General features: G+C 34.9%; 2 protein-coding genes across 2 annotated transcripts in view; both read left to right on the top strand.

Annotated features, from left to right (window-relative positions):
- clpxa (caseinolytic mitochondrial matrix peptidase chaperone subunit Xa) overlaps positions 1-3,718 on the top strand; it is a 16,223-nt gene extending 12,505 nt beyond the window's left edge. The window contains exons 11-14 of the mRNA XM_073836436.1: positions 1-283; positions 1,157-1,249; positions 1,340-1,446; positions 2,824-3,718. The exon at positions 1-283 is cut by the window's left edge and continues 20 nt beyond it. Coding sequence (XP_073692537.1) covers positions 1-283; positions 1,157-1,249; positions 1,340-1,446; positions 2,824-2,914 — 574 coding nt within the window. The 3' untranslated portion in view covers positions 2,915-3,718. The remainder of the gene's footprint in view (positions 284-1,156; positions 1,250-1,339; positions 1,447-2,823) is intronic.
- A 1,811-nt stretch (positions 3,719-5,529) lies between these two features.
- On the top strand, positions 5,530-16,151 carry pdcd7 (programmed cell death 7). Its single transcript, XM_073836434.1, has 5 exons — positions 5,530-6,548; positions 8,090-8,228; positions 8,487-8,717; positions 13,570-13,657; positions 13,753-16,151. Exons 1-5 carry the CDS (start codon positions 5,595-5,597, stop codon positions 13,871-13,873), a joined length of 1,533 nt encoding a protein of 510 aa, XP_073692535.1. The 5' UTR covers positions 5,530-5,594; the 3' UTR covers positions 13,874-16,151.
- The last annotated feature ends 51 nt before the right edge of the window (positions 16,152-16,202 follow it).

The raw sequence follows: 16,202 nt of genomic DNA, 5'->3' as shown, positions 1-16,202 counted from the left end.
ATCTAACATGGGGAAAGGTCGAAGGGCGGCAGCAGCAGCTGACCTGGCAAACACCACGGGTGGAGAGGTGGACGCGGTGGCAGAGATCGAGGAGAAGGACCGGCTTCTGAAACACGTGGAAGCCAGAGACCTCATTGAATTCGGCATGATTCCTGAGTTTGTGGGCCGTCTTCCTGTTGTGGTTCCACTGCACAGTCTGGATGAGGAGACACTGGTGCGCATCCTCACAGAGCCACGCAATGCTGTTGTGCCTCAGTATCAGGCTCTCTTCAGTATGGACAAGGTTGGTACCTAATATACAAACGGCCAAAGAGTTCTGTGTCAATATATGTAGTCATAAGCATTTCAGGGTTGCCGGGTTATTATTGTTAACTAAAATAAACACTAGAATAAAACCATAAAGAAAAAAAGGTGTTATTGGAACTTTTAAAATGTTAAACTTCTTTCAGCTTGTTGCCAAAGCATAATTTCTAATTTTATTTTATTTTAAGAAGTACTAAAATAACTAAAACTGAAATAAAAATGAATAAAAAACTATACAGACATAATATTTGAACTGAAAATGAAATAAAAACTAATTCAGAATAATAATATTTATCAGTGATACTAAAACAACACTGCCTGGGTGCATAGATTCAGTTCACATTGTAGAAAACAAAAGGGAATCCACATACCAGGGAAGTTCAAAGTCCAAGATCTATTGAGAAACAGTTTTTTAAAAGATGTTTTAGTACAAACACACACACACACACACACACACACAAAAACATAACACGTGTTCAGTTAAGCTAATTAAAATTAAAACCCTAAAATAACACGATAAAATGTCAGTTAAAAATAATAATAAACCCTTTTGTTATTTTTGAATGTCTTATATCCTTTTGAACATCTTTCCCTTTTATTATTGTTCTTTTTAAATGTTTATATTATATTAAGTAATTAATTATTTATTAAGCAGATTAATTAAATAAAAATTAATTATTAAGCAGATGGTTTATAGTGCTTCTAGTTCCGTAAATATAAATGTGTGTATATATATATATATATATATATATATATATATATATATATATATATATATATATATATCATATAATGTGGCATTAACAAAAAAGTGATTCATTAAGTGTTTCTGAATGTCTTTGTTTTGTATTAGTGTGATCTCAACGTGTCACCTGATGCCCTGAGAGCGATTGCGAGATTTGCTCTGGAACGTAAAACTGGTGCCCGTGGGCTTAGATCCATAATGGTAAGAGAATGCTGTTTTGTTGTTTGTTTTGTATTAAGATTTCATTTCCTCAAAGTCATGCTGGTATAATGACATGTGCTCCCCCAACAGGAAAAACTGCTGCTAGATCCAATGTTTGAGGTGCCAAATTCGGATATTGTGGCTGTGGAAGTGAACAAGGAAGTGGTTGAAGGAAAAGCACCGCCTCAGTACATTCGGTAAGAGCTTACACAACCTGTTGTTTCATCATCTTATCTGTCTGCAATAAAGATTAATGCCTCTTTTGACACACGTGAAACTATCAATTGTTTTTATGCCTTAAGTTATTATTTTTCTGAACAAATGTGCTGAGGGTGGGCATTTTGAAGGAAAAAATAAAAAGTTAAGTACGGTACAAAAGTTGACATACACCTTGCAGAATCTGCAAAATGTTAGTTATTTTAGCAAAATAAGAGGGATTATACATTATGCATGTTTTGTTTTATTTAGTACTGACCTGAGTAGGATATTTCACATAAAAGACATTTACATATAGTCCACAAGAGAAAATAATAGTTGAATTGTTAAAAATGACCCTGCTCAAAAGTTTACATACACTTGATTCTTGATACTCTGTTGTTACCTGAATGATCCACAGCTGTGTTTCTGTTTAGTGATAGTTGTTCACGAGTCCCTTGTTTGTCCTGAACAGTTAAACTGCCTGCTGTTCTGCAGAAAAATCCTTAAGGTCCCACAAATTCTTTGTTGGGAAGGGTTAAAATACACAAAAATGTTAAAACCAATGACTGTAAAATTTTGAGATCCATCTTTTCACACTGAGGGCAACTGCGGAACTCATATGCAACTATTACAGAAGGTTCAAACACTTACTGATGCTTCAGACGGAGAAACGATGCAATGAGAGCCAGGGGGTGAACACTTTTGAAACGAATGAAGATGTGTAGGCCTACTTTTTTGCCTAAATATCATACTTTTTTTATTTACTACTGCCCTTCAGAAGCTACAGAAGATACATATATGTTCTCTAGAAGCCAAAATAAGTTGAATTCACCCTGATTCTTAAATTGAAAAAGTTTCCACCCCCAAGCTTTTAATGCAAGCTTTTATAAGCATAAGTGAGCGTTTGAACCTTCTGTAATAGTTGCATATGAGTCCCTCAGTCGTCCTCAGTGTGAAAAGATGGATCTCAAAATCAGTCATGGTTGGAAAGGGTTCAAATATACAAAAATGCTAAAAAAAAAAAAAAAAACGGCAGGCAGTTTAACTGTTCAGATCAAACAAGGGACTCGTGAACAACTATCACTAAACAAACATCATTCAGGTAGCAACACAGTATTAAGAATCGTGTGTGTGTGTGTGTGTGTGTGTGTGTGAACAGGGTCATTTTTATAAATTCAACAATTATTGTAATTTTTTATGTGAAATATCTAATTCAAGTCAGTACTAAATAAAAATAACATTCATTTTGTATGGTCCTCCTTATTTTGCTAAAATAATGAACATTTTCCAGATTGTGCAAGGTCTATGTAAACTTTGGACTTCAGCTGTAGGTCTGTTCTGCATCTCATTGACTGCATTCTTTTCTCTTCACTCAGAGCTCCAGCTAAAGACTCCTCTGAGGAGGAATACGACTCTGGAGTCGAAGAGGAAAACTGGACAAGACAGGTTGATGCTGCCAAAAACTAAAAACAAACAAACCCGGTTTATAGTCAAGACATTTCGTTAGCTGATTGTTTGCCTCCTTGTTTTTCCTAAGGGTCCATTTCTCACTGTATGCTTGTGATGACCTTTTACTCGCTTTGGAAAATCATATTCCTTGAAAATACCCCTCACTTTAAGCAATCACGGCTTAGAGAAATGAGTTTAAAGTAAACCAAATTCCCCCCTGACACTTTCCTCGTAAAGAGATTGTTAACAGTTTGTGAAATGTAAAGAGAATTTTATTTTATTCTTATTAACTTGATAACATAAGTGATTTTATGACCTGTTTGATTGGACACCAAACAGATAAGACAGTGCAGAAGGCTTGTACCAATGTATGTTTCTTCTTGCCCTGCTTAAAATAAAATTACACATTTGTGTCACACTAGTCATGTACTGATATAAATAGAGATCCTTATGAAGCTATATATGATCACTTCCATAAAAATCTCCTAGTATGGCCATGGTGAATCAATTTTTGTAGCTAAACCACATGTATAATAAGTAGAACCCCATCTGAATATGTATTTTATTATGGTCTGTTTAATTTAATTAGGTCTCTGAATGAGCTGACTTGTTTTTTTTTCCCCTTTAATCAGTGCTATGGGATTTTTACATGGCAGTTTTGCTAATACACTCAAGCTGCTATTTGCATTATGATAAGGGACAAAAAATCAGTAACTGGCTGGAATTGTAATCTGATCGGTGTGTTTTCTGTTGTTATTCACAAAGTGGCCCATTGATGAAAAATCTATTTGTATTGGTCAGATTAAAACAAACTGTATACAAGTACCTTTGATTTCTTTGAGAAAGTTGTGCATCAGTAACTGCAGTTAAACGAATGAATTCCCAGTGTAATTCATTTTCAGTCGCTTCACCGAAACAGTTTTTTTTTTCTTTCTTTCGAATTGCATTGTTTGTTACAGAATATACTCATGTTTAATGCAAAGTGGGAAGGGGGGTTACTTTATTTGTATAGAGAGAGTAGAAACCATGTATGTTTTTGATCCTGACCTTTCAAGTCAAAGCATAGATGTACAAAACCAATGTATGTAGGAATAAAATGTAAATATTCTCACTGAGCAATGGCAGGATTTCTGTTGTGTTTTAATGAACACCACAATGAAGATTCGAGAAAGATGCTATTTCAAACCTCTGTGACTTCCTTCATCGTAATTTATTTTGTGTTCAATGGAGGAACAAAAAAGTTTCTTAAAACATTACTTACTAACATCAGTGAGATGCTTAATATTTCTGTGGAAATGAAGGTTGCCAGGTTTCACAACAAAACTCTCCTAATTACTACTCAATACTAGCCCAATCGTGTCCCTCTGTAAAAACTCTGCTGAGGGGGGTTCACCTTGTAAAATTCAATCTTCAACCTGCAACATGAAAGACAACCCCTTGGAAACCGTGTTAAAGTAGCCCAATTCCACTGGAAAACTGCAGACTTGGCAACACTTGTGGAAACCTTGGTACATTTATGTCAGTGTTCTTTGAAAAATAGAAAGTAAAACAAACACCTTTTTTTGTAACAATGTGAAAGTCTTTACCCTTGCTTTTAATAAACTGAACACGTTTCTTATTACAAGTATATGCACTACCAGTCAAAAGTTTTTGAACAGTAAGGTTTGTAATGTTTTTTAAAGTATTTTCTGCTCACCAAGCCTGCATTTATTTGATCTAAAGTGCAGCAAAAACAGTACAATTTTGAAATATTTTTACTATTTAAAATAACTCTTTTCCATTTGAATATATTTTAAAATGTAATTTATTCCTGTCATTTCAATGCTTATTTTTTTTAGCATTCTCATTCTCATATTCTGATTTGCTGCTTATTTTTTATTATTATGGTGAAAACATTATTTTTTGAAAAGAAAGCATTTATCTGAAATGGTAATCTTTTGCAACATTATAAATGTCTTTATCATCACTTTTGATCAATTTGAAGCGTCCTTACTAAATAAAAGTATTAATTTCTATAACTTATTTCACCAAAAAAAAAAAAAAAAAATTATATATATATATAAATACTGACCCCTGCCTTTGAATGGTATAGAGTATAATGTTACAAAAGCATTTTATTTCAATTAAATAAATGCTGATATTTGGATCTTTCTGTTCAAAGAATCCTTAAATCTACTCAACTGTTTTAAATATTGATAATAAAAATAAAAAAAGGTCTGGAGACTGGAGAAACAATGCTGAAAATGTATCACTGAAGTAATGATAATCACAGGAATAACATTTTAAAGTATATTCGAATAAAAAGCAGTTGTTTTAAATAGTAAAAATATTTCACGATATTACAGCTTTTGCTGTATTTTGGATCAAATAAAGGCAGGCTTGGTGAGCAGAAAAGACGTCTTTAAATAATATTAAAATTATTTTTATTGACTGGTAGAATATAGAATTTAATATAACATAAAATATAATTGAATATATATTCTGGGCAGTTATATCCGTCTTATGTAAAAAGGAATTTCTAGGAACTGTAAAAAAATAAAAAAATAAAATAAAAAAGACCCTTAACTTAAAGGGCCTTTTATTTTGTAGACGTTCCGGAAGTCATTATTTCATAACTTCCGTTTGTCGTTTGTTCTCACAACGTACCTCACAACAGCGCGTTTCAACACCGGATTGCAGTTGGTTTTACTGTGAATTAATGGATAACCCTCAACAGTTCAGTTATATGGGCGCTCCGCCGCCTCCCTTCAACAATCCCGCGGGTTTAGATGCCGCTGTTTATCCAGGAGGAGGAGCGGGACCACCGCCGTTGCCTCCTCCAGCTGCAGCGGGACACTCATGGAACATGTATCCACATCCACCACCGGCGGTACAGCATCACTGGCCTCCGTTTCCACCCTTCGACCCGAGCAGACCACCTCCGGGGAGTTTTGAACCTCCTCAGCACGGTGAGAACCCGCCTCCATCTTGGTCCCAGAACCAGTGGAATCCTGCTGAACATCATTTCAGGGGACAATTCCCACCAAATCAACATCAGTTTCCAAACTCAGCACCTGGAGGATATCAGCCCAGCTCCAGACCTGATAATCAAGCTCAGGTTTACCCATTTAACAGCCAGTCTATGAACAGGTCCCGGTTGGATGACCAGCAAGTCCAGAATAGAAGTACCTCAACATCAGCTTCCGATGAAGAATCCATACAGAGATTAAAAGATGAGCAGTGGATTCAGAGTTTCTTGCTTAAAAGGAAAAATAAATCCATTGAACCAAAGCAAACCGAGTACAAACCCTCCATCTCTCAGTTTAGAGAGAAGCTATATGGGACTGTTAAAATGCTGTCTGAGTTAAATGTTGTTTGTCAGAGGCTGAAGGATAATTTGGAGAATGAAGACGTTTGGACTGAGAGCCTCTCAAAAGCAACTGAACTGAAGAGCAACATACAGGAAGGCCTGATAGATTTGAAGGATCCGGATTGTGTCAGCAGCATCAAGAGGAAACTACTGCTGATAAATAAGAAGAGAGCAAGGATGAGGAGAAGAAAGATGGAGCAGAAGGAGGAAAAGCAGGAGCAGGAGGCTAGACGTGCTGAAAGAGAGGCAGAGGTTGATAAATGGCAGATGAAACGCATTCAAGAGGTGGAGGAGAAGAACAGAGTGAGGAAAACTTATGGTTTATATCAGGATCTTCCAGCAGGGGGCACACTTAGTTTTGCCTGCTATTGTTCATTCCTGTTATCCTTTATAATTTTATGCCCCCATAACTTGTCTTAAAATGTCCTATAAAATAGTTAATTTATTGATATTAATTTATATTGTACTGTGTAATTGTTTTATAATACTATTTAATATATCTATTTGTAATTCTATATTATACACACTACCTGTCAAATTTTTTTTGAAGTGAACAGTAAGGATAAGTCTCTTCTGCTCACCAAGCCTGCATTTATTTGATCCAGAATATAGCAAAAGCAGTAATATTGTGAAATATTTTTACTATTTAAAAATAACAGTTTTCTATTTGAATATATTTTAAAATGTAATTTATTGCTGTGATCAAAGCTACATTTCCAGCATCATTACTGCAGTCTTCAGTGTCACATGATCCTTCAGAAATCATTCTAATTTGCTGATTTGCAGTTTAAGTAAGATTTTCTATTATTATCAATATTTAAAACAATTGAGTGCTTCTTTTCAGGATTCTTTGAGGAATAGATCGATTTATCTAAAATAAAATTTTGGGAACAACTTATAGAACTTAATACTTTTATTTAGCAAGAATGATTTCAATTGATCAAAAGTGATGATAAAGACATTTATAATGTTACAAAAGTTTCTATTTCAGATAAATGCTGTTCTTCTGTGCTTTCTATTCATCAAAGAAACGTTTCTACTCACCTGTTTTCAACATAATAATAATAAGCAGCAAATCAGAATATTAAAATGATTTCGGAGGGATCATAGAAATTCAGCTTTGAAATCACAAAATTAAATTTTAAAATGTATTCAAATAGAAAACAGCTATTTTAAAAAGTAAAAAAAAAATCTGTATTTGGCTCAAATAAACGCAGGCTTGACGAGCAGAAGAGACTTTAAAAAAAAAAAACATTAAAAATCTTATTAATAATAATTCATATTGTATTAATACAATACTATTATTGTGTTTTTTAATGCTAATTGTATACATTTATCATGATGCTATATTTTAATATAATACTATATTATTTAGCTATTATATAAATAATTTATATTATGTAATTTTAATTAATGTTATCTTATATTATTTGGATATTATATAAATAATATATTTTTAAAACAATTTATTTAAATGGCTGTCTTTTTTTTATTTTAAATTGGCAGTTTACTAAGAACATTCTGTATGTTTCTATAGTCTTTACTTTTAAAATCAGACATGTTTTGTTGTGAATATTGGTTTATAATCAGTATAGTTTTTGATGTGTCCTCAATATTACTTTCTATTCTGTTAGTTCCTAATAAAAAAGTTTCTTAATGACCTTTTCCTGTAAAAGAACCAACTCAAAGGAACATTTTTTTCACAAATTGGACATCACTACTATATTGATCAATCAGTATCCAGAACTATCCGTTCCTATTTATAGTTTTATTTTTGAGGATATATAATAATATATGGATTTATATATTCAGCAATGTGATCTTAATGTTTTGTTGTTGTCCAGGAGAAAGAGTTGAAGCTGGCTGCTGATTCTGTTCTGTCAGAGGTCAGAAAGAAACAATCAGATTCCAAGAGAATGCTGGACATCCTCAAATCACTGGAAAAACTCAGAAAACTCCGCAAAGAGGCTGCGGCCAGAAAAGGTAAAACTAGATTTTGTTTGCATGATTTGGCATAAAAATTATCTCTGAGTCTGAGAATTAATCTCGTCACTTTATGTTTTGCATAACCATATTGTTCTGACCTTTTGGAGAAATCAGTTTATCAATGGTTTGCTTATACTTGTTTCTGCATATTAAACTGGATTTAAAAAGCATTTTAACATCTAAAAATTAATTTAGCTTAATTAGTTCACCTACTATAATGCTACATTTTTGCCCTTTTTTTTTCAATTTTAACAGGGATGTTTCCAGGACAGGAGAGTGATGAGAGGTTTGAGGGTCACTTGGAGCGGTTGAGGAGTCTGATCCGCAAACGCACAGGTGTGTACGCCACTGAGGAAAAAGCTCTGAGAGTCATGCTGGAGGGAGAACAGGAGGAGGAGCGCAAACGAGACCGCGAGAAACGACAGAAGAAAGAAAAAGAGAAGCTGTTGCAGAAGAAGCGAGAGGTGGATGCAATGCTGTTTGGAGGTACTTTATGCACACATCTATATCTGTATTGTTTAGTAATGAAAATTCTTGGCTAAAATCGAAACTTTAGGATACACAGGGCTCTACAGTGCGACCATTTCACTCGCATTTGCGACTGAAAACTACTACATGCGACTATGAAAAAATATTTAGGAGCACCAGGTGCGACTGACCCGAGCAGTACATTTGTGTTTGCGCTCAGGGGAGCTTCAAAGGTTTCTATGGGTTTTTGCAACATTGAGTAATGTATTACAGACATATCTCAGGAAACCTTACATAAACAAATTGTAGAGAGAGTGTAAATAAGAGACTGATTGTGCAGTATAGAGAGCGTCTGTGATTATAATAGAGCTTTGTGATATCGCAAACTAAGATGAGTGACAGCTTTAATAATAATTAAGGGAGTTTGTAAATGAGATATTGATTTAATAGAGCAGGTAAATAAACAAGAAGTTATTATTGACTTACATTGTCTGACTATAACACTATTGCCTGATTTTTCTGGTTTCGCAATCAAAAGTAGTCTGAAACAAGTCACAACTAAGCCGCTGCACATCTCCATTCAAACACAGCGGTGTTTCGTTTATGAATAAACGTGAGTTTTTAAACAAATCTAGTGAAATGATTAAATTTCCCATTCATAAAGACAGTCACTTGTTTAATTCCTGAATGAACCAATCGTTCGAACGAATCAAATGAATGATATGATTCAGTAATTAAATCAGTGTCTTGCCGCCACCTGCTGGCAGATCTTTTCAGTTATTTAAATCATTTAAAGGTCCCATATCGTCAAAATCAAAATTTCCTGGCTTTTTTCATGATAACTAAGGTCTAGGGGCTATCTAACTACCATATGAGTTTCAAAACAGTCAATCCACAGTAAACTGCACACAGCCTGCTTAAAGTAGCTGTTCATTTTCACGAGCAGCTGTGACTTCCGTAACGATGTGACGTCCGATCGACTCAAGTCACCGCCTTCAGTCACAAACCAACGTCCCACCCTCCTTTTGTCAAACCCCCAGACAACAACGCATCCATTCCATTATTGAGCAACAACAACAGGAAAACAAGTGGAGAAAACCCTGTTCAGTCGATAGATGTCAAGCTACGATCATTACACAGTAGGGATGGGAAGATTCCCCGATTCGCTCGGTGCATCGGCTTAAAAAGCTAACGATGCGATGCATCGGTTTAAAAAGTGTGCATCGGATACAAATTGACATTTGTATCGCGATGCATCGTTTCTAACATATCTGCATCGGTAAAACCCGATTTATTTCTTTATAATTATTAGTAGACATACTATACTTTCATTATTTAGAAAGTGGAAAATGTATAGATTGTTTTCTACCCTCTAAACTGTTTGTCAAGCACGTCTCTCTTTACTGCTGCGTGAATGTGACGTAGCCCAGTGGTTCCCAAACTCTGGGGGGCGCGGCAAGGCTAGTGTACAGACAGACGATTTTTATAGAGATAAACTGCCGAAACTATCTGCCGCGCTGTCCGGCAGTATTCAGCGCACACTGCTCAATGTGTGACGCTCTGATCAGTATTCCGCTCTATGAATGTGCGTTCCGTTGAGTTGCTCACGGCCCATATGAATGCTCCACTCGTGTACCGCTTATGCTCAACGGAAAAGCAAAGTCCGCTCAAATAACGCGCCGACAAAAAATGTCTATGTATACTTGTTCCTGTCAAAGCTGGACATTGATAGTTAGCTAAGAGTGGCAGCCTCACAGCTGCATCCCCGATTTGAGAGGATCTGCAGCACAAACCAAGCCCACCCCAGTCACTGAAAAGACTGTGAGACTAGTAAATAAGTCTAAACCCTGCAGTTCAGAAATTTTCATTTTTGGGCAGAGGCCAGTTTGAGAAAATCTGATAAAAAAAAAAAAACAGTGAAGGCTGTTACATATAAAAAATAAATAAAAAATACGTAGTAATTTTTTTTTTTTATTATTATTCACGCCGAATTAGCTGAACCTGCTACTGCTAGCGGGACGCCCAGGATGAGCAAATGATCAAAACTTTTTTTAATCGCAGCTGCCTATGTTTGAGCTGTTAAAAGTTTAAGTGGAGACAGAACAGGAAAAAAAAACATTTGGTTTTATTTAATATTTTTTTGCACTACCAACTCTTATTTGTGATAGGGTCATGCACTACAAATCAGAAGGCACTTAAGTTAATTTCTGATTTGTTGTCTGAAACAAAGAAATAAAAGTATCTGTAACATACTGAAATGCATATTTTCATATTTGTTTCATTACATCATACTGCATCGAATCGTGTTAAATCGTATCGAATCGAAATCGGATCGCACTGCATCGTAACAGGGATGTATCGTATCGCATCGCATCGCTAGTTGCTTCATGTATCTTTAATGTATCGTATCGTCAGCTATGCATCGAGATGCGTATCGCATCGGCCTCAGTTATGAGATTCCCATCCCTATTACACAGGCTTCAGAACAACGTTAATATAAGAGACCAGCGGCACGTCAACTTCAGCCTCTTTCACACAGCGATTCCGGTAAATACACGGATAATGTGTCCCACGATTTGTTCCGGAATTGTTTAATTTGGTTCATTCACAGTTGTTTTCCGGAATCTGTGCGTGCTTTACACACAAACCATAAAGACATGTGACGTTTGGATGTGAGATGTAATGCGACGCGTACGTTTCACTAAACTGAAACTAACCTGAACAAACTGTGCTTCAGCGCTGATAGTGAGGAGCTGGCTCTGTCTGATCGCCGCTTCATTCCACTTTGCACGTAACGTTATTTTTCGTTGTGAAGAGTCGCTTGATAACGTGCATCATTACTACAACACTGCCTTTAGGTTCTGGCTTTGGTTCACACAGTTCCCGTAATTTTCCAGAATCAGCGCGCATTGTGAAAGGGGCTTTACTAAAGCAACAGTTATGTAGCTTACTGCATTCGGTGTTTGTAAAAGAAAAAACATTAATGATCATTCTAAAATATCCTGTTGAGTATCAGCTATCTCTATTGCTCTGAGCTCGCTTACGCTTACAGCATACATGACCGTAGTTACCTGTGATTGGCCTGGTTGTGCGTCACTCAGAAAACAACAGGCCAATCAGAAGAGAGGCTCATGAATATTAATTAGATGGGCCAAAATCGACCTGTTTTTGACAGAGCTCCTAAAAAAGGAGCTGTAAAAATATATTGAGATGGATTTTGGCACTTATACCGCAAATATATATTCTTAAGGACATCAACAAATAAAATAAACCTCCAGAAATGTGTATGATATGGGACCTTTAATATTTCTGTATTCAAAATTTTAAAACATTAATTTCAACATGAGTTTATGTATTTGATTGCACTCATGCCACCTCTGAGCCTCATTAAACGTATGAAAAGGTAAAAATTAAATTCCCCTGTAAATCACTTTAAGGAGTCAAATATCACCATGTACTAAGAAGGCAATTTTTTTTTATCAGATTTTTTGATCATTGTTTAGAATGTGCTCCTAACAAGAGAAGTAAGCGTAGAGCCCTGATGCACTCGACTGAAAACTGAAACCAAAATAAATTTGACTTGATAATCAGTTAATTTAATATAAATGTATATGTAGTATAGTTTATATATTTGTCAAAATGCTCCTATCAAGATTTGAACTACCAGTCAAAAGTTTTTAATGTTTTTTAAAGAAGTCTTTTCTGCTCACCGAGCCTGCATTTATTTGATCCAAAGTACAGCAAATTAAAATTTAAAATTTTGGAATATTTTTAGTATTTAAGTAATTTTCTCTTCAAATATATTTTAAAATGTAATTTATTACTGTGATTTCAAAGCTGAATTTTTTGAATTATTACTCCAGTCACATAATCCTTCTAATCAATCAAATATTCTGATTTGCTGCTCAAAATAATTTTTTTATTATGATGTTGCAAACAGCTTAGTAGAATTTTTTCGTGTTTCTTTAATAAATAGTAAGCAGAAGCATTTATCTGAAATAGAAATCTTTTGTAACATGTCTTTATCACCACTTTTGATCAATTTAAAGCATCCTTGCTAAATAAAACTATTCATTTCTATAATTTCTTTTTTTTCCCAAAAAAAAATTATACTGATGACTCCAAGCTTTTAAATGGTATAGTGTATAATGTTACAAAAGCTTTTTATTTCAGATAAATGCTGATCTTTGGATCTTTCTATTCATCAAAGAATCCTAAAAAAAAAAATTCAACCGTTTTAAATATTGATGATTAATAATGAATGCTTCTTAAACAGAAAATCAGTATATTAGAATGATTTCTGAAGGATCATGTGACACTGAAGTCTGGAGTAATGATGCTGAAAATTCAGCTTTGATCACAGGAATAAATTACATTTTAAAATATATTCAAAAATTGTACTGTTTTTGCTGTACTTCGGATCAAATAAATGCAGGCTTGGCAAGCAGACGAGACTTATTTAAAAAACATAAATAATCTTACTGTTCAACTTCAAAAACTTTGACTGGTAGTGTAAATATGCAGACTATAAATGTATGAAATAGTATAGGTCCAAAGCAGTTTTCCTCCTCATTCATGACTCATGAGGCTTGTGTTCCTAAAACCACAAGTTGGCGGTATAGTAATTTTAAGTCCCTGTACTATTTCAGGACGTGCTTCTCTGTATGTACATTTATATATAGTGTGGCACATCTTGAAATAGTACAGAATAAACCTACTGTTGATCTTTCTGTGCAGTGGTATTTATATGGCACTTGTTCTCCTATTTTCAGTTGGTATGTTTTATAAATACCATGCATGTTCATATACAGTAAAATGTGGTGTTGTTCAACTGTATACATGTAAACTGTATTCCTTTGTTTTTCTTTAGCTGAATTGCCACCTAATCACCCTCTTCAGCCGTTCCTAGATTACTACACACCAGCAGAGCACTCCCTTCCTGCGCTGATTCAAATAAGGTCTATTTTCAGATCAGAAGTAAGCTCTAAAAATAACTCTCTGAGTAAATGTGACATAACTGAAGAATGTGTCTTTATCGCATTTCCCCTGACAGGAGAGAGTGGGATCAGTTTCTGGTTTCTGACGAACACCCTGATGGTACATCGGTTCCTCAAGGCTGGGTTCTGCCTGACCAACCAGCTGACGACATATGGGCCACGGCACTGGAAAAATGATGCTTATGACCCTAAAAGACTGTTAATTCATCTGGGGAAAAATGTTTGACTGGGAAAATGTCTGACCAGGTTAAATTATATTTGGGTGAATGTCACAAAAACATTTCACTCTAAAATCAAAGAAATTATACTTTGCATAAAGAAATCTAAAAAGAAAAAAAAAAAAATGAATAAATGCATTTTGCACAAATTCCTATTACCATAACGGGCTTTTATTACAGTTGAAGTCAAAAGTTTGCATGCATCTTGCAAAATGTTATTTTAGCAAAATAAGAGGGATCATACAAAATGCATGTTATTTTTATTTAGTACTGACCTGAATAAGATATTTCATATAAGACGTTTACATATAGTTTACAAGAGAAAATAATAGTTGAGTTTATAAAGATGACCCTGTTTAAAAGTTCACATACACTTTATTCTTAATACTGTTACCTGAATGAGCCACAGCTGTGTACGGGGTACATTTTAGGACATCCTCAGACCTCAGTCATACAATGACAAGGTATCATCCCTCAGACTAAAAGGCTTCAGTCACAGGACAAAATGGCATCGTGCCTCAGACTGAAAGGCTTCAGGTCTCAAGAAAAACGACGTCAAGTGTCAGGTCTCGTACAATTAGACATCGGACGAAACAGACTCATATTAAAAGGCATCAGCCTAAATGGACTCAGATTAAAAGGCATTAGACAAAAAGACAAATTAACCACGGATTTACTATAGTGAAAATGTAGAAACAGTTTTTTGTGTGTGTATATTGATTCCCATTTGTATGACCACACTTTTATTTGTAGTAAAACCATGGTTATTTTTCGTAAGGGTAACTTAGTACTATTTGGCAACATACAAGCTAGCTGGTTGTAATATTATAAACTTTTTAAACATACAATACTCGTGAAATGCATTTTCTGCTCTGTATACAATTTAATTAGTTTAGCTTTTAATGAAACAGTGAAATAGTACTTCTTGCTTTTTTATTTTCTGACAACCAAATAGATCGCCTTATGTCTTTTTGTCTGATGCCTTTTAATAGATGTCCGTTTCGTCCAATGTCTAATTGTACGTGACCTGACACCTGCCGCCATTTTTCCTGAGACCTGAAGCCTTTCAGTCTGAGGCATGACGCCTTGCTATTGTATGTCTGAGGTCTGAGGATGTCCTAAAATGTACACCGTAGCTGTGTTTTTTTTGTTTAGTGATAGTTGTTCATTAGTCCCTTGTTTGTCTTGAACAGTTGAAGTTGAACTGCCTGCTGTTCTTCACAAAATCTTTGGTCTTTAAGCAATTTTGTGTATTTGAACCCTTTCCAACAATGACTGTATGATTTTGAGATCCATCTTTTCATACCGAGGACAACTGAGGGACTCATATGCAACTATTACAGAAGGTTCAAACACTCACTGATGATTCAGAAGGAAACACAATGCATTAAGAGCTGGGGGTGAAAACTTTTTGAATTTGAAAATCACGGTAAATTTAACTTCTTTTGTCTTCTGGAAAACATATAAGTATCTTTTGAAGGGCAGTACTAAATAAAAAAAGATATGTAGGCAAAATAAGAAAAAAGCACACATCTTCATTGTGTTCAAAAGTTTTCACCCCTGGCTCTTACTGCATTGTGTTTCCTTTTAAAGCATCAGTGAGCGTTTGAGCCTTTTGTATTAGTTGCATATGAGTCCCTCAGTGTGAAAAGATGGATCCTAAAATCATACAGTCATTGTTGGAAAGAGTTCAAATACTGTGGATCATTCAGGTAACAACATAGTCTTCAGAATCAAGTGTATGTAAACTTTTGAACAGGGTTATTTTTGTAAATTCAACTATTATTTTCTCTTGTGGGCTGTATGTAAACATCTTTTATGAGAAGTATCTTATTCAGTACTAAATAGCACACATATATATACATACTTTTTTTATGGTAATGAGATTAGGGTTTGTTCTTAATTTTCATAAAAATAACGCTTTGAGGCAAAGAATAGCCTTCGATTTGGGGTGAAATGTGACTTAGGCTATTGACAGAGATTCACCTATTTATCTGAAGAAATATCAATCTATTAGTCATCCTTCCAAACACATCACATGTTGACTTCCGTGCAAAAGCCAAAAGACTGATTACATCACATTGTTTTCCTGTGAACTGCTTAAGACAACCAGGCTGATTGGATTGTTTACAAGTAACAACACATCTAAATATATACAGATACATTATGTTTGTGATGTATTTCACTTGACTGAATTCCTTAGTTGTCAAAGAAAATAAAGCATTCCCATGATGGTTTTCTAAATGTGGATGCTTCAGGTTGACTTCCTGTAGGTGTGAGCGGCTCAG

This window comes from Garra rufa, chromosome 3 (assembly GCF_049309525.1).
Source record: "Garra rufa chromosome 3, GarRuf1.0, whole genome shotgun sequence".
In the NCBI taxonomy this organism is placed as follows: Eukaryota; Metazoa; Chordata; class Actinopteri; order Cypriniformes; family Cyprinidae; genus Garra; species Garra rufa.
Note: the sequence above shows the minus strand (reverse complement) of the source record. Positions and strands in the feature narration are given on the sequence as shown.